Genomic DNA, 17,966 nt, shown 5'->3' with positions numbered 1-17,966 from the left:
AGGGTCAAGGCCTGATGAGCAAGCGTGCTGGCCATACCTCCCATGCCTTTTCTGTTTCTCTACCTTTGGTTACTGGCACCTGGGTATATGCTACTGAGGTACATGTAGGGTGGGGGAAAATATCTGATAGTCCCATTACCAAAAGAAATATTTATTCAGCAGGTATACACTTGTCCTCATCTGCATTCACCCTCAGCAGTGATCTCCCTTTCCTCAACAGAAATGGAGGGGTCACATGGCCTAAGACGTTTCTTGAAACCCAAGTCCTTTCATGCTTGGTTACATCATGAAGCCATGAGAAGCCATGACTGCTAGGTTTCTTGTACAGTCATGCAGCAGAGACCCAGCATTTGTGTTGTGTCCGGGGGAGGAAGCCAGAGGCCACCAGCCTCCCTTCCTTGAGCAGGATGGCTGAGAGTTAACTCCAGGTGAGATTGTCCGTTGGAATAGTCTAGGTCAGGACTGAGGGCTCAGCTGCCAGGACTCCCTAGCAGGAACCTACAAGCAGGAACAATGTTAGCAGTATTGGCATGAGGCCTATCCCATTCTCACCCAGGACCAAAAACTCACCATTCTCCCCTGGCTGCCACAGCCTCTTTGCGCACCAGTCTCTTCTTATCATCTAGCGGTTTGGCTAAGGCTCGGATCACCTGTGGTTTGTAGGGCAGCAACTGTGTAGGGAGAAGTAAGTTTAGTCTTATTCAGCCAAAGCAACTGGGTGCCACTTGTTTGTAGAGCTAATGTCAAAGAAAGCCAAACGTGTCTGATCCCTTTTTGATTCAGAGGGACAAAACATGGTCATTCTGTAGTCAGGATTTTTGGGTTCATTTCATGGCCAATGAACAAAATTCTTTCCTAACTACAACAGTAACGTGGCTAATCCCACTTGACTAAGACCAAAAAGTACTTTCTATCAGGCCAGGGAGATAGGTGAGAGGCTTACCACCGACGTGGGCAGACGCGTCAGAGCATGCATGCACTGCAAAGCAGCAATCCGGACAGCCTGGAACATAACCATGAGATAGGACTTGAGGGGAAGACCAAGAAGAGTGGCTGCAGGAGAGCTGCTAGGGCTCCACGTACCATGGAAGGACTGGAGCTGAGGTCCAGAAACTTGGTGACAAGGGTGTCAACATGAAGACTCATGACCTGAGGGGCTTCCAGCAGAAGAGGCTGAAGGCAGCTGAGGGTGGAGAGCTGGACCACACAGTCGGGGCAGGACAGGGCCTCCAACAGCAAAGAGAGGAGCTAAGGGACAATGGGAAGCGTGCTGGTGAGCAGGCTGTCCTGGCTGATCCTGTGCCACTCCTGTGAGCCCTGCTGCGAAGCTCCCTCCTACTGCAGGACTTACTGTGGGCAGCTCTGGCAAGAGCACAGGCTTGGGCAGCCTGTTAAGGACATGGGACAAGCCCTTCAGGTAGTTTGGCTTCACATCTGTAAAAAATGGAAAACCTCAGGGAAGATCACAGGCTTAGACATCCAGTTTAATAACTGAACTCCAATCTCTTGACAAGGCTGAACCATCAGCTACAGAGATTGGCAGGGACTAGAGTAAAACATATGCACCAGGGGAAAGAGTGGAGCAAGAACCTGGTTTCTAAAGAAGCATTCAGGGCCTTTGAAACTCTCCTTACCTTGGATAGCAGCATGGAAACCCTGGACTAAAGCAGGCACATTGTCTGTGAAGAACCGCTGGCGGAACATGATCCGGACTTCAGCATGGCCAGCGCGAGTCAACACGTCAGTGCAGTCAGACATGAGCAGAGAAAAGCCATCAGCTGCTGCTGGGCCTAGTTCTGGATCACTCAGAAGGCCCATGAGCTGGAGAGAGAGAATCTTTGCGGTACAATGGGGACATATGCTTTGGCCCTGGGTTCTCCAGTCTCCAGGCAGGACTTACCCGGGTTGTAAGGCAGGAGCTGAGAGGATGATACCTTAGCACAAGTGCCTTTGTTACCTGTAGAGAACACGCAGTCAGGGCAGGACACTCCCAACTCCCAGGACCCTTAGATGCAACTGCTTACGGCTCAGGGTCAGGAAAGGCCATCACACTGAGCCAGATGTGATGGCTGTGTCCAGCCACTGTCCATTCCTCCTGCTTACCCACAGCAGCAGTGTGAAGGCCTCCTTACGAGATGGCCCGGAGCCCAGGCTCGCTTCTACCGTGTCCACAGCCAGCTGGAGGAATTCATCCAACTGCTGCCCTAAAAGCACGGGAGAAAAGCTGATGCAAGGACTACAGTTTTTCTTTTAATAATTAGGAGATAAATAGTTTTTAAGTGCAGGATTCCTTGAAAAGCTGCTAGAAAAGGATATAACATCTTGTCTGTGGAAAAAAATTGACTCCAGCCTGAAGGCCTGCTGTTCTCATAATGCAGGGGTGCTAGTGCTTCCAAAAAAGCACAACAGCAGTGCCACCAGGGTGGTCAAACCAGATAAAGCATTCTTCTCTTAGGTTCCATGTGCTTTGCCTGACCCTGGTCTTAATGGGCTGTCCTAGGATAGAGCTTGGGCCAGTACCTGCAGGGTGCTTGTTGAGGAGTCCTGCAAAGCACTTGGCAGCAGCTGTGGAGGAGAAGGGGCAGCCTGGACAGCAGCTCAGTTCCAACAGCTCCCGCATGAGTTGGTTCAGTTGAGGAATTTCCACCTACAGAAAAGCGGACATGTAATGGACCCTGAAACAGGTGGTAGCAAGGACCAGGGTGACATCCAACTTCTCTGGATGGTCAACTACAAGATCAATTCAGCCCAAGGCCAAGTTCAGCCGACAGATCATCTGGAATCCTCCCCTACTTGTGTAACTGTGCAGATATGCTCACTTACCTCTCGAGGCAGGGAGCAGACAAAGGCCATAAGCAATGCAACCAGCCGCCTCTGCTCTGGGCAGCCATCCTGCAGAGGAACAGCAGCCCCATCAGGCTTGTGTGCCAGTAGAACTGTCTGTCCCAGATTCGTCTAAGTTTGAAGGACCTAAGTTCCAAGCTCATCTGATCCATCAAGCTCACCTGGAATGGCTGGAATTTGCTTGGGAAGCTATTCTCCGGCAGAAAGGAGGTGTTGCCATCCAAGAAGAGGGGCACAATGCAGGTGACACTCTGGGCAGCTAACCTGGGGTAGAGTACTAGGCCTTACCAAGGAACCAGCGTTGTGAGGCAGCCCACCCCACCACAGCAATGCTTTTCACCCTAGGTAGGTGTCACATTAGGGCCACTGAGCCAATAGGACAGTCTGTGACCACTTGTGTGTTGCACACATTAACTTGGCTAATAGCATGTGTCAGAGACCACTCCCATTCTAACAAGTCTTGGTGATAAAGCTGTAGAGCAGACAGATCTAATTCCTCTTAAAGCTTCCAATCTAGGGCCTGGCACAGTAGCCTAGTGGCTAAATTCCTCACCTTGCACACACTAGTATCCCATATCGGCGCTGTTTTTAATCCTGGTGGCCCTGTTTCCCATCCAGCTCCCTGCTTGTGGCCTGGGAAGGCAGTCAAGGACAGCCCAAAGCCTTGGGACCCTGCACAGTGTGGGAGACCTAGAAGAAGCTCCTGGCTCCTGGTTTCAGATTGGCTTAGCTCTGGCCATTGTGGCCGGTTGGGGAGTGAATTAACGGATGGAAGAATTTCCTCTCTGTCTCTCCTCTGTAGATCTGCCTTTGTTATAGAAATAAATCTTAAAACAAAAAAACAAAAACCACAAAACCTTCCAGTCTAGTAAGAACTCTATCCATAAATGTCACCCGCAGCTGATGTGTAGGCATATCCACAGCTAAGTACCACTGGCCCAAGGCTCATCACCACCATAGTCCATGGTGATACATACAGTGCCTTACTTTTGTTTTGTCAACAAAGCCAAGTAACCGCTTTCACATTTAAGTGTGGGTTAAAGGGCAGATGACTAGCTAGCTTGCTACCTAGTGTTTCTTCCCAAGAGCACTACCCTTCCTAGGATCAGGCTGTACTTAGGATCACACTCACTCAGGGTTCAGATGGGTGGTGGCAGTGCCGATGACGGACACCATGGCGACCAAAACCTCATCCTCCAGTAGCACTTTGCTCAGAACAGAGGGCTCGTTCTCTGCAAAACGAAATCAATGCAAGACATGTAACACAGGACCCTAAGGCCACCACTACAATTCAGAGATCTGAGTGGTTATGGCCATCATCCTGCCTTGGGCTCAACTGTCCTGTAGCACTGCCTTAGCCCCAAGAATCCACATGGTAGGAGAAGCAGGAATGGTCTGACATGGGGCTGGACAGAGCTCCTGAGAAAACTGAACACAGCCTTTAGGCTGGGTAACAAGGGAAAATAAAGTCAATATGAATGTTCCTAACATCAGAAATAGTACTTTCTGATGTACCATTTGGGATGCCTGGGTTCGAGTTTGTTTTGCTCCCGAGTCCAGCTTCCTGCTGTTACGCAGGCAGACAGGCAACAGGTGATGGCTTAAGTGGTTGAGTCCCTGCCACCACGTGGGAGGCCTGTCCTGAATACCTAGTCTTGGCTTCAGCCCGGCCAACCCTACCTAGCTACTGCGGCCATTTGGAGAGAACCAGCAGATAGGCAAACTCCCTCTAATATAAAAATCTTAAACAATGCAGTAGTACTGCTGGTCTAAAATTTAACAATGACATGGATTTGCCTTTATGGGCTCTTACTATTTATAGCAACCACCACACAGAGCACTTACTGTGTGGCACCATCTTATTTAATCCTTAGTAATGACTTTGTGATGCAGACATTATTGCAGGCTCCTAAGTGGAGACAGTGAAGCCTAGAAAGTGGTAGGCCTGAACCCTAGATAAACAAATGATGTGGCAGTTACAGAGGCAAATGGTGTGTGCATTTAAAAAAATACTGTTAACACTGGTTGGATCCTGGTTCTTGCTACTGGTCATGCTTTTCTCAAGTGAGCTCTCATCCTGGGAATAAAGGATTCAGAATAAGCCTTTAATGAAACAGGACACAGTACCACGGATGCCCAGAGGGTCATAGTGCTCTCAACACCGATGGAAGGCAGAATTCCCACAGGCTGAAAGGGCCAGTGGGGAGTTACCTGGCATGGAAGCTTGCACAGCCAGAGCAAGCAGGCAAGGGATGGCTGTCTGGTGGAAATACCAACAACTCTCAGGGTCCTGCTGGCATTTTTCTGCCACCTGCTGGAGGCTCTGACAGATGGCAATAACTTCATTAGATCCTGCTACCATATTTCCTGTGGTGAGAAAGTTGGTGTTCACTTACGAGGCTTGCTGAACAACACTTACAGGAGATAAGAAAAATAATCAAAGATGAATGACTAGGGAGACCAAAAGAATCTTACTGAAGGGTAGAATCATTTGTCTCTTGGTTACTCTTTTTTATCTATTCAGTAACATTCTTTATTTTTCTTAACTCTATAAGTACCATTTCTCCCACTTCATAAAGGAGGACCAGTGAAAATATCAGTGTTTTTTTTCCAGGGTCTAGAATCAAACGGACTGTTATTTCCACTATGTAACAGCTGCTTCATTAAGAGCCATGCACCATGCACCTGGATCTGCTCACCAGGCCTGGGTATTCATAGTGAGGAGCTTAGGTACATGAGGCTCCATGGTGACCATGCATAGGTTCCCAGGAGCAAGAGCTGCTCTGACTTGCCAGGCAGCAGTGCCACTAACTCCGAGGGGACCCACAAGGTATCAGATCTGTGAAAATGCAGCTTCTGATCAGTGAGGGCCTGCACTTCTGAAAAACTTCCAGGTGATGCCTACGCTGATGGCCGACTGCACATCTAAGCACCACAGCCTTCAGAATGGAGCTTTTCTGGGCCCGGGCCATGGCTCAAGTGACTGATCTTCCCCTTTCAGATGCCGGGATCCCATACAGGCGCTGGTTGGATCACAGCCAGCTCCCTGCTTGTGGCTTGGAGGGCAGTAGAGGATGGATCAAAGCCTTGGGGCCCTGCACCCATGTGGGAGACCCTAAAGAACTTTCTGGTTTCAATTTAGCTCAGCTCTGGCTGTTACAGGCACTTGGGGAGTGAACCAATAGATGAAAGATCTTTCTGTCTTTCCTTCTCTTTGTAAAAATGTGCCTTTCTCTGGTGTGATAGCCTAGTGGCTGAAGTCCTTGCATTGTATCTGCTAGAATCCCATATGGGCTTTGGTTTATATCCCAGGTGCCCCATTTTCCATCCAGCTCCCTGCATGTAGCCTGGGAAAAGCAGCCAAGGACAGCCCATAGTATTAGGATGCTGTATCTATGTGGGAAACCTGTAAGAAGCTCTTGGCTGCTGGCTTTGGATTGGCTCAGCTCTGGCTGTTGTAGCCTTTGGAGAGTGAACCAGTGGACAGAAGGTGTTTCTGTCTTCCTTCTGTAAATCTGATTTTCCAATAAAAATAAACTTGAAAAAAAAAGTGCCTTTCCAATATAGACAAAAAAACAAATGAATAAATCTTTTAAAAAAATGGTGCTGGGGCCCAGCCCAGTAGTAGCCTAGTGGCTAAAGTCCTCGTCTTGCACACCAACATCCCATATGGGCGCCAGTTCATGTCCCAGTGGCCCCTCTTCCCACCCAGCTCCCTGTCTGTGGCCTGGGAAAGCAGCAAAGGATGGCCCAAAGCCTTGGGACCCTGCGCACACATGGGAGACCCAGAGGAAACTCTACTGACTCCTGGCTTTAGATCAGCTCAGTTCTGGCCATTGTGTGGCCACATGGAGAGTGAATTAGTAGACAGAAGATGTTTCTCTCTGTCTCTCCTCTCTGTATATCTGACTTTAAAATAAAAATAAATAAATCTTTTAAAAAAATGGTACTTTTTAAAATTTTAACTTTTTAAAAAGATTTATTTATTTTTATTGCAAAGCGATAAATATAGGGAGGATGAGAGACAGCGAGGAAGATCTGTCAGATGATTCACTCCCCAAGTTAGCACAACAGCTGGTACTGCGCCGATCCGAAGCCAGGAGCCAGGAACCTCCTTTAGGTGAGTGCAGGGTCCCAAGGGTTTGGGCTGTTCTTGACTGCTTTCCCAGGCCACAGGCAGGGAGCTGGATGGGAAGTGGGGCCGCTGGTATTAGAACCAGTGCCCATATGGGATCCCAGCGCGTTCAAGACGAGGACTTTAGCTGCTAGGCCACTGTACCGAGCCCAAGATAGTGCTTTTCAATTGTGAATCTTTGTGAAGACCACCTAGATTGTTTACCAGTTATGGTTGCCCAAGTCCCATTCCGTCTCACAGACTAATTCAACTTCACTGAGGCCCAGGCCATCTACATATTTTAAAAGATGACCATTCTAATCTTATGTCTAGCTACAATCAGAACACTGTCACAGCCAACAACTCGCAAACATGGCTAGAGGCCCCAGCTGGCCTGGGAGCTTGCCTAGGATTCCTGGCAGGTTACCTTTGTTCATCTGGCCAAGGTGCTGCAGCAGCAGAGGTAGTGTCTCCCTGACAAGACTGGGATGTGTTGAAATAGCAGACAGAGCTTGCAGACAGTGCAGATGCCGGCAGCATTTGGTGGGCCCATCCTGTTGAGCCACGTCTGACTCTCCTAAAAACGACCGGGAGACAAGGCTGCGCCATGATGGCGAGCAGGAGGGGCTCCAGAGCCTTGCTGGGAAGGGGCGGGCAGCAAAGCTAAGTAGCACATACCTGTACACAGCTCCTCAGCAAGCTTGGGCAGTAAGTGGCTGCTGAAGGCCACAGGGTAGAGTGTGGCTAGAGTGCCTGATGCTTCCAGTGCTGCCGCCCTGCTGGGGGCACAAAGCACATCAGCATCAGCTGAGCCCTCACCACCACTGCTTGCCTAGGCCTGAGAGACAAATCCAGGAGTATGGGCCTCCAAGGCAGAACTTGCTAAACAATGAGACTCAAGTACCTACAGCCCTGGAAGCACAGGGCATCTTAATGCCCAGAAAAGAGAGAGCAGTGCCACATCTCTCCAACCAGTTAGCAGCCAGAGCCAAACACAGCCCACCTTCCCTTGGGAGGAACAAGGGTCAGAAGCACAGCGCCCTGGTCCCTGCCAGCTTTGCTGATGCCAATACAGAGGCAAGGAACATCTTGCTCTAGCTCACTGCTTTAGATTCTCACCAGCTCTGGAAATCCTCCTCCAGGAAGCTCAGTCTGTATAGGTGACCCACCGCCAGTTCCAAGTCCTCAGAAGATAACAGACCTGTAGTTGGGAAGAACACGAACAATGTCCTGCAGCCACTACAACCCTTCCAAAAAATCAGAAAATTCAGAGTCAGCCAGAGTGCAGTGAGAAGAGGGAACTGAGCCCGCTGTTTGCCTGAGACAGAGAATTGTAAGCAAGGGACCAACACTCTCATCTTTCCCTTAGGACATACCTGGCTGGGCACCCAACACCGTGAGTGTACGGATGCCAACAAGCTGGAGCTGAGTGCTGGGCTCTGACAGGGCCAGGAACACCAGGGAGCACAGCTGGTCCTTGAGAGCATTCAGAGGCCTTTCATCTGCGGAGAGAGAGAGAGAGAGCATGGGCTGGAAGGGAGTCCTTCCATTCAACACCCCTAAGCAGCAGTGATGCAAGGAAAATTCGAGGTGCTAAGTGTCCAGGAAACACACTGATGCAGGCGTATACAACACACAGGTATGATGCATGAAGTAGTTTCTGTGCTCCCACCTCAGAAGAGCAGGTCCACTATTCTAGACTGCGGCACTCTTGGCCTTGCTGTCCCTGCAGACCGCAGTGCTCACCAGGACACACCTGGAAGGTGACCTCACCTTTGTCTTCATAGCTCCACTTCTGCTGCAGCTTCAGGAAACCCAGGATCATTTCAAGGATTGTCCGCCGCTGGTTGCTCTGGAATGGTTTAAGCAGTACTGAGATCAGCCAATGTGGCTAGACAGAAGATTTCTATCCTATTAGGCTAGAGGTGGGGAGAAGTATTCTTCTATTGACAGCAAAACCCAAGATGTACTATCTGGCCCAAGAAACTCAGGGTTCTCCTGGAGAGAGGGACCCCAAGTGCTCAAGTGCCATCACCTTCCCCAGTTCCCCAGTCCCCTTACCTGGTTGTGCTTGTGGAACTGTTCCAGCAGTAAAGGCAGTGTGTTGCTGGTGATGTGGTCACAGGCCCGGGCAGATGCACCTGCAGCTGCCTGCAACAGTTTGGCACTGGGCCACACCAATTTCATGTCCGGTTCACAGAGGTGGTGCCTGCAGTCTAGAGAGGCAGCAATCATAGACCTGTGTAGTAGGCCTAATATTGCCTGATTCCCCTATAGGCCACAGAGTTTGGAGACTGATACCTACTAGCATATGCCACTTAAATTATTTTCAATTCAGAGGAGGACTGTCATCCTCTTAGCACCAAATATGTGGAGACTACATATGGAAAGTCACTGGCCCCTAAGGCATGGTAACTGTCGTGTTCACTCCCCATTACCCTGTAGGATGTTGCTAAGGAAGGAGTCAAGGAGGTCCTCAGCATCAGCCCTCAGCACAGAGCGAGACAAACACGCAGTCAGGGAGTGGAGGGCCGCCAGGCCCTCGGCCTCCACCCGCTCACTGGCCGTCTGGAACACCTGTCAGGGAGGGATCCCATGGCTACTGAGGTGACACTGTACCAGACGAGACCCGCCCATCCTCTGCTGATTTCCTTGGGGGTGGGGCACAAGGTAGGGCTTTAGCACACAGCAAAGGAAATGTGTCTCTTCAACTGGCACACCTTCACCAAATCCTCAGTCCAAACAACATACACAGAGAGACGATGCCACCTCTCAGCAGTGGCTGTTGGGATCCCTTTTCCTAGGTCTCCTCTGCCCCTCTACCCTCACAGTGCCAGGGGCACCATGACAAAGTGACAGAAAGTGGGCACTGTGCCAAGGATTTTGAGTACTTTCCCCAAGTACTGACCCTCACATGAGGACACTGCTCTTTGTCATTCAAATAGAAGCATGTCCCCTTGCTAGCTCACTAAATACCCACGCATACACAGAACCTTGGCCCTGCAAATAATAAAGGGAAAAGGAAAGGTTGCTTTATTTCCCCTCACGTCTGACAACCGGGAGCTGATGGCAGTGAGATTAGTTAAGTCACACTCACCTCTCTGCGGATAGAAGCCCAAAGGCTGGGGAGGAAGTCCTTCAGCTCCTTCTGTCCATACACAGCACAGCAAGCATTCTGCCAAGGGAAACAGAGGTGTAAGCCAGCTATGCACAGAGACATCCTAGATAAGCAGGTACCGCAGTGTAACTGCACCGGAAGGAGCCTGCCTCTGAGCAGAAAAGCAGCAGGACTTCATCAGCATGACCCCCAGCACAGGAGAACAGGAGCTCCCCCTGACTCAAGACAAGTTAAGAAATGAGCCCTGGCAGCCTTTATTCGGTCACCTCTCAGTAATAACAAGACAACGTAATGTGCAGCTGGGGACTTTAGGCCAACACATAAACCCAAATCTGAGGTAACCCTCTCCCGAGACCCATGAGCCATTCCCTGGTTGTCAGAATGTATATACTTAGAACACGTAACTTGGTCAAAGGCAACCAGATCATACAAGGAGAAAAGTACTCACCAGAGTCTGCAAAGAATCCAGCTTGGCACTCAGAATCTCAGAATCCACCTTCTCAATCAGCAGGGGCAGCAGGAACTGTGGGAGACAAAGAAGTGAAGTGTGAGATGAGTAGTGATATAGCCATGTGCAAGATCCCAAATCAAGTCAGGAATTACAACTGTGAGCTAAGCTTCTTGACAAGCTATGGCCAGAGCACAAGACACTTGCTACAGGATTTCAAAAAATAGCACCAAATAGGGATTGGATTACTATTTCAAAGGAAGAGGTGACGAAGTTTGCTATACCAAAGGCCTGAGGATCCTTCAAACACACTTGCATGATGTCACACCTAAAATGTTTACTACATATTTGGTTTACCTCCATGCTTTTATTACTCTTTCTTCTATGTGCACAGGCCATACTAACCTGGCCCAAACCTACCTCAGCGAACCTTGATGTAGATGCCAGCACAGCTCGAAGGCTCAGGATGAGATCTTCTCGCTGGATACCATGAGGATCATTAGGTGGCTGCAAGAGAGAAGGGCTATGGATTTGGATAACTCTTTAGAATCGCCCCTAGACACAGACCTGAACCTGACAACCTTGCAGAACAGGGAAAGGACATTTACTCATGCGTTCTTTGGGAATTACTGCCATTTAAGTACTTTTTTTGATCTGACTGCACATCTTCTACTTGAGCACTCAGAGAGGAGATCCTTATCTTTCTGCTGCATTGGATTCTTCTCTGTTGGTATATAACCATGTATTCATCAACAATGTCTTGGTCAAGGAAGGAATACACATGACAGAGGTCCCCTGAGATATCACCTGGTGATTTTTGGTCATCTTAATTTGTGTAAGCACACACTGTGGTGTTTGTATAGCAAGAAAATCACCTAATGTCACATTCTCAGAATGTATCCTGGTTATTATGCAACACATGACCGCATTAATACAGCCGTATGTTGGATAAAAGGTTTCTGTATAAAATATATTGTTGAAATATCATCATTAATGTCTTCAGGAGAGTCAAGAGGATACCCATCTGTTAAGTAATACTCCACAAATGCTCACAATGACCAGGACTGGGCCAGATCAAAGCTGAGAGCAGGAAATTCAATACGGATATCCCAGGTGGGTGGCAGAAACCCATCGCAGTTGTCTCCCAAAATGCATATTAACAGGATGGAGTCAGGAGCAGCAGCCAAGCATTGAACCCAGGCACTCCAAAATGGAATGTGGCCATCACATCCAGCATCTAAACTACTGAGCCAAATGTCTATCCATAACCTGCTGGGGGCTGGCACTGAGTAGTAAGTTAAGCTGCTACCTGCAACACATGCATCCCACACAGCAACCATCAAAATCCTGGCTGTTTCACTTCCAACTCTGCTCCTTATAATGGCCTGGAAAAGTAGCAGAAGATGACCCAAAGGCTTGAGCCCCCACCACTCGTGAAGGAGGCCTAGAAGCTAGCTCCTGGCTTCAGCCTGGCTCAGTTCCTGGCCACTGTAGTCACTTGGGGGAGTAAACCAATAAATGAAGACCTAGCTTTGTAACACTGATTTTGAAAGAAATACATATATACATACATACATAATTGAATGAATTAGTAGTATCTTTTTAAGAAAGGAACATTTTGAAAACTTTTTAAAGATTTATTTTCGTTTATTGGAAAGGTAGATTTACAGAGAGAAAAATCTACTGTCCCACTAGTTCACTCCCCAAATGGCTGCAATGGCCAGACCTAAGCTGATTCAAAGCCTCTCCTCTGTTTCCCATGTGGCTCCAGGGTTCCAAGGCTTTAGGCTGTCCTCTGCCTTTCCAGGCCACAAGCAGGGAGCTAGGTGGGAAGTGGAGCAGTTGGGACACAAACCACCACCCAAAATTGGCTTCCAGCGCTTGATGGGGGAGGGAGGGATTAACTCATTGAGACACTGTGCTGAGTCCAAAAACAAACTTTAAAGCATCCTCATAAATGCACATATTCTTTCAGCAACTCTACTTCTAGAAATCCTACTATTATAGTCATACATATGTAATAAAACTGCTTTTAATGGCAAGATTGGCAATAACTTTACCTACCAGAGGACTGATGAATTAATGAGCTATTTTCACAAAAAGGAATACTATGCAACTATAATTAAAAAAAGCTAATTTATAAACTACTATAGAATAATTTTGAAAACAGCGTTAAATGCAGAAAGCAAAGCAGAAGAAAAACACATCCACATGAGTCCCCACCCTGAGGAGGAATGGTGATGCCCTGGCTCATGTGAGGAAGGAAGAGCCCTGCAAAGACACACACATAATGGAGAAAGGACCTGGTGGCAGACACTTTTACACCCATCTGGACCCTGAATAAAATGAATGTACAATCTTTTCAAAGAACAAAGCAAAACAAAAACAAAGCAAAACTATAGGAGCCTGGTCAGATCTTTCAAGATATCAAAACAGTTAGTTCTTCTGCATTACAAAGTGGACTACTAATTATGAATTTCAGGAAAGGGGTAATTTGAAGCAACATGATGCCATTGGGAATAAATTGGTAAGAACTTCCCTATAGTGAAGGTGGCCGTGTTATTTCAGGGGAGAGAGTCCACACTGAAATGTCATGTAGTATGCTTTGACAGACTACTTGGCTACTTGTCTGTTCGACACCATGAAGTGCTTGCAGTATACACACCCAGACACATACAGTGTTAAGACTGGGGGTCTTGGGCCTGGCGCGGTGGCGCAAGTGGTTAAGGTCCTCGCCTTGCACGCCTGTGATCCCATATGGGCACCGGTTCTAATCCCGGCAGCCCCGCTTCCCTTCCAGCTCCCTGCCTGTGGCCCAGGAGAGCAGTCAAGGACGGCCCAAAGCTTTGGGACCCTGCACCCGTGTGGGAGACCCAGAAGAGGCTCCTGGCTTTGGATTGGCATAGCATCGGCCGTTGCGCTCACTTGGGGAGTGAATCATCGGATGGAAGATCTTCCTCTCTGTCTCTCCTCTCTGTATATCTGCCTTTCCAAAAAAAAAAAAAAAAAGACTGGGGGTCTTTGGACGGCAAAGTGAACACTACCATGGAGTGAGAGGAAGGCCCACGGTGAGCGGAGCAGACACCTCCTGCACACACTGTGCTCTACCATGCCTTGTTTCCTCCTCTCCAATACCAGAACACCATGAATTCCTCTCAAGTCCAACCTTGTCTGCAGAGTCAAGTCCTGCTTACTCTAGCTCACACTGAGCTCTATGGCCTCTGAGTAATTGCAGTACTGCTCATCTTGGTACTTAACCTCGTAGTTACTTAGATGCTCCAACCTTCCATGGCAGGGACCATGTTTTCCAACCCTGTAGCTGTCAGCATTGAGTATGCTACACTATTAGGAACCAAGGAGCTCCTAAAACACATGCTGATTTAAAACCCTTCTCTGATGTCAAACACTTTTCCATGTCCCAGTTTACTGCGGTGCAGATTCATAGGGGCAGCAATCACATGTTTACCTGGATGCTTAGTGCCTAGAATGCCAAGGCCAAGGATACAACCAGCACTCAACCAGTACTGAAATGAATGAAAGATGGTGCTACTTACAGGGGTAAAATCAACAGGGAAGTAGCAAGATGTCACTTCAAACAACTCCTCCACAAAGGGTCCTGTTAGCAAGAGAGAAAGAACAAGGTTAACTGATCATCTTCATTCATCTGACAGACCCTAATCACCTAATTCACAACTGCCAAGACATACCCAGGCTATAATCCCTGGAGATGAGGTCATGGACGATGCGGAAGGCTACCAGAAGATTACGGGGGTCCTTCTCCCCATCCATCACCTGGATGAAGCCAAAGGTGAAGTCAGCTCCAAGGCCTTTTAGCTCTGGGAAGGAGAGAACATGGTCACTACTATTTCAGGAGACAGGAAGCTTGGAATCTCTGCTGGCCGATGTTCTCCCTCTCATCACTACATCCCCTCTCCACCTCTCAGAGCAGACTCAGAAATATGTGGCTGGGTGGGTAACAATGTCAAAGAGGCAGGAGTCTAAAGCAGCAGCTCAAACTCTACCCTCCGTTCAGTTCACTGGGGAGAGAGCCGCCCTTCCCCATTCTGTTAGTCTTGACTCCTCCATATAAACCAGACTGAAATGAGTTCTATTAATGGGAGGAAAAAGTAGCATGTGCTTGCTTTTGATTGAGATTTACCCGAGAGCTGCCTCTCACCTTCTTCCCGGATTTGCATGAAGTTGGTAATGATAGTGTAGACTGTGTGTCGGTCCACCTGTGGCAAGGACTTGGGCAGAAGAGAGTTAAGTGGAAAAAGTGTGTTCAAGGGATATTTGAACACAATCACTTCTTGCTTCAGTTTCTAAACATAAGGCTATGGCCTCAGTATTACAGCAGTGGTGCCAACAACCCAAATTTGGCTCTAAGTGCAAGACATATGGTATGCATTCTTCTCCTTATCCAGTAGCAAGGAATAAAGTATAACTACAGCCACAAGGCCTACAAGAGTTCACAATTTTAAGGGTAATACTTCCTGCCATCCAATTCTAGTGTATCAATGGGTAGGAGATAGAGAATACCAGAACAACTGTTCATCACTCACCTGCACGTGTACCTCCTGGAAGATGGCTTTAAGCACAGAGACAGCCAGCCCGGAGGGCAGAGTCATACACAGGCTCTGGAGAAGACAGCAGAGAAGTAAACATGGCTTCCCAGACAGCCCCATAGCAGGCTTCCCCAGCAGACTTCCTCTAGTCTGGCTCTGAATTCTAGTGCCCCAAATGATAAAAACAGTAAAATAGAAACAGTGCTGCTAGCACTAACACAGTCTAAATTCAGGTCTCTACTCCTTAGTGCTCGAGGCCTGACCTCCCCAAAAGGCAAAGAGAGAATGGGACAGGGGGACCCACAAACACTGTCAAACAATTAAGAGAACTCACAAGTGCCCTCAAACCTTGCAGGACAGATGGGATCACAAGGTGATGGTCTTTCAGGCGGTTCTCATAGAACAGGACCAGGTGCACCACTGCAGAAACAAATTCAGGCATTAGTTCACACAGCCATGACAGCCCAAGTCTCCAAAGACAGTTTTAGTTTGGACTGCTTTACAAATTTTCTCCTTCAAGAAATGGCCCACGCAGTCAGGAAAACAGGGGGACATCTCTTACTTTCCATTCTCACACAAGTATACAGTAAAATCACACCCACTTGCAAACCCAGTGCTGCCTTGCTACAAAACTGTGGTCCACAAACTCTGATTTTTCTTTAAAAAAAAAAAAAGATTCATTTTTTAAAAAAGATTTATTTTTTTTTAAATTTTTATTGGAAAGGCGGATATACAGAGAGGAGAGACAGAGAGGAAGATCTTCCATCCGATGATTCACTCCCTAAATGAGCACAACGGCTGATACTATGCCGGTCCAAAGCCAGGAGCCTCTTCCGGGTCTCCCACACGGGTGCAGGGTCCCAAAGCTTTGGGCCGTCCTCGACTGCTCTCCCGGGCCACAGGCAGGGAGCTGGAAGGGAAGCGGGGCTGCCGGGATACAACCTGCGCCCATATGGGATCCCGGGCGTGCAAGGCGAGGACCTTAACCACTGCGCCAACCGTGCCGGGCCCAAAAGATTCATTTATTTATTTGAAAGGCACAGTTAGGGAGAGAGAGGTAGAGAAAGAGAATCTTCCATCTGATGGTTTATTCCCCAAACAGCCCTAACAGCCAATGCTGGGCTATCTTTTGTTGCTTTCCCAGAGAAATCAGCAAGGAGATGGATCAGAAGTGGAACAAGCTGGTATGATAGCTAAAGTAGCTAATCTTCCACCTGCAAGCACTGGCATCCCATATGGGCACTTTTGTTCTACTTCCCATCTGGGTCCCTGCTTGTAGCCTGGGAAAGCAGTGGAGGATAGCCGAAAGTCCTGGGACCCTGCATCCAAATTGGAGACCTGGAGGAAGCGCCTGTATCCTGGTTTTGGATCAGCTCGGCTCACTGCAGCCATCTAGGGTGAACTAGTAGATGGAAAATCTTCTTACTCTGTCTCTCCTTCTATCTGAAATCTTCCTTTCCAATAAAAAAAAATTGTAAAGATTTATTTATTTTTATTGGAAAGGCAGATACAGAGAGGAAGATCTTCTGTCCACTGGTTTGTTCCCCAAGCAGCCGCAACTGCCAGAGCTGAGCCGATCCGAAGCCAGGAGCCAGGAGCTTCTTCTGGGTCTCCCATGCAAATGTAGGGTCCCAAGGATTTGGGCTGTCCTTGACTGCTTTCCCAGGTCATAAGCAGTGAGCTGGATGGAAAGTGGAGCAGCTGGGATTAGAACTGGTGCCCATATGGGATCCCAGCGTGTGCAAGGCAACAACTTTAGCCACTAGGCTACCATGCCAGGCCTAAAATAATAAAGCATAAGAAAAAAAAAAAAAGATAGTACTCTGAAAATATTATTCATGTCCTCATGGTTCAACTCTAACCATCTCTGTTACACCAATGAGGAATGAGGATCCTGGGCCAACATCCCCCTCCCTGCCACCCAAGCTGGATGGTTTGGACGGACACAGGGGGCCTTGGTGCAACAATCCAGGACACCACCACTAGCAATGCTAGTACCTTCCTTCTCCAGCAGCAGGGAGTGACACTGCAGCAGCACCTGTGACAAAAGCTGGATTCCTCGAGCCCGAGTTCTGGGTTCTGGGTTCTCTAGAGAGGACCTGGAAGAAGAAGAGACTGCCATTACACAGTTCAAGCCTCTGAAGAAGTAACTACGTTGCAGTTAGTCACACCAACCCTCTGGACACGGAAGCAAAGCCAAGTTTTGTTAGAATAAGAGCCCAGGAATGTGCTCCTGGGGTAATGGCCTCACCGAGACCAGCAGGGATAGACAGCTGAAGAATGGTGCCCTCTAGTGGTTCTGATTGCCAGAGCCCAGAGAGACACAAGTATCCAGAGGGCTCTCCCCAGGTACTCCCAGCTGCTTTCCCCCAGGGCTGTGATTGTGATATTCCTTTGCTGCAAAGCTTAGCCATTATACAGCATTTAAGAGGTGACTTAGCCAAGACAGAGAATACACACAGTTTGTAAATTACAAGGTCTGAGGAAAACAGGAAAAACCCAAAACTGTAACTGAAAGGTGACCAGTTAAGTAAAATGGCCAGAGTAAAGGTCCTACATATGTGAGATGACTGACATGAAAGGGTCTGGACTGAAGCAGATTTCTGGAGGACAGTTGGTCACACAGTGTGCTAAGCCTCCAGGAAAACAGTCCATACAGCCAGGAATAACAGGGCCAAATTTAGACCACTCTTGACAGGATACCTAGGGTGCACCTGTAGAAAGGTTTCTACTCAGACGTGAAAAATGTGCACTCAGGACATTTAAAAATGGACCAGGCACACAATGTCATAATAGTATTTGGAATAGCTAATAACCTTCTATAACCCAATATCCACCAACCAATACATCAAGAAAATATGGTATATCGATACAATG

The 17,966-nt window shown here is 48.2% G+C and overlaps 1 protein-coding gene across 7 annotated transcripts in view; it reads right to left on the bottom strand.

Annotated features, from left to right (window-relative positions):
- Positions 1–175: 175 nt before the first annotated feature.
- The window catches only part of MMS19 (MMS19 homolog, cytosolic iron-sulfur assembly component), a 31,201-nt gene continuing 13,410 nt past the window's right edge, over positions 176–17,966 (bottom strand). The window contains exons 3-32 of one of the 7 annotated variants that reach the window (XM_040992357.1): positions 17,031–17,188; positions 16,293–16,358; positions 15,424–15,509; positions 15,087–15,161; positions 14,702–14,771; positions 14,232–14,360; positions 14,079–14,140; positions 10,945–11,031; positions 10,525–10,599; positions 10,056–10,133; positions 9,397–9,535; positions 9,020–9,174; positions 8,732–8,810; positions 8,335–8,460; positions 8,078–8,159; positions 7,637–7,737; positions 7,386–7,535; positions 5,056–5,211; positions 3,977–4,076; positions 3,006–3,108; positions 2,824–2,892; positions 2,521–2,647; positions 2,104–2,204; positions 1,901–1,957; positions 1,635–1,821; positions 1,352–1,434; positions 1,084–1,248; positions 944–1,003; positions 571–671; positions 176–498 (exon numbers count right to left, since the gene is read on the bottom strand). In XM_040992357.1, the coding sequence (XP_040848291.1) occupies positions 471–498; positions 571–671; positions 944–1,003; positions 1,084–1,248; positions 1,352–1,434; positions 1,635–1,821; positions 1,901–1,957; positions 2,104–2,204; positions 2,521–2,647; positions 2,824–2,892; positions 3,006–3,108; positions 3,977–4,076; positions 5,056–5,211; positions 7,386–7,535; positions 7,637–7,737; positions 8,078–8,159; positions 8,335–8,460; positions 8,732–8,810; positions 9,020–9,174; positions 9,397–9,535; positions 10,056–10,133; positions 10,525–10,599; positions 10,945–11,031; positions 14,079–14,140; positions 14,232–14,360; positions 14,702–14,771; positions 15,087–15,161; positions 15,424–15,509; positions 16,293–16,358; positions 17,031–17,188 (3,055 nt within the window). In that variant the 3' untranslated portion in view covers positions 176–470. Of the gene's footprint in view, positions 499–570; positions 672–943; positions 1,004–1,083; positions 1,249–1,351; positions 1,435–1,634; positions 1,822–1,900; positions 1,958–2,103; positions 2,205–2,520; positions 2,648–2,823; positions 2,893–3,005; positions 3,109–3,976; positions 4,077–5,055; positions 5,212–7,385; positions 7,536–7,636; positions 7,738–8,077; positions 8,160–8,334; positions 8,461–8,731; positions 8,811–9,019; positions 9,175–9,396; positions 9,536–10,055; positions 10,134–10,524; positions 10,600–10,944; positions 11,032–14,078; positions 14,141–14,231; positions 14,361–14,701; positions 14,772–15,086; positions 15,162–15,423; positions 15,510–16,292; positions 16,359–17,030; positions 17,189–17,966 lie in introns of those variants that run through there. The other 6 variants (XM_040992358.1, XM_040992359.1, XM_040992360.1 and 3 more) reach the window with 6 other exon arrangements.

The sequence above is a fragment of the Ochotona curzoniae genome, unplaced genomic scaffold, assembly GCF_017591425.1.
Source record: "Ochotona curzoniae isolate NIBS_2020 unplaced genomic scaffold, NIBS_Ocur_1.0 contig_66, whole genome shotgun sequence".
Taxonomy (NCBI): Eukaryota; Metazoa; Chordata; class Mammalia; order Lagomorpha; family Ochotonidae; genus Ochotona; species Ochotona curzoniae.
Note: the sequence above shows the minus strand (reverse complement) of the source record. Positions and strands in the feature narration are given on the sequence as shown.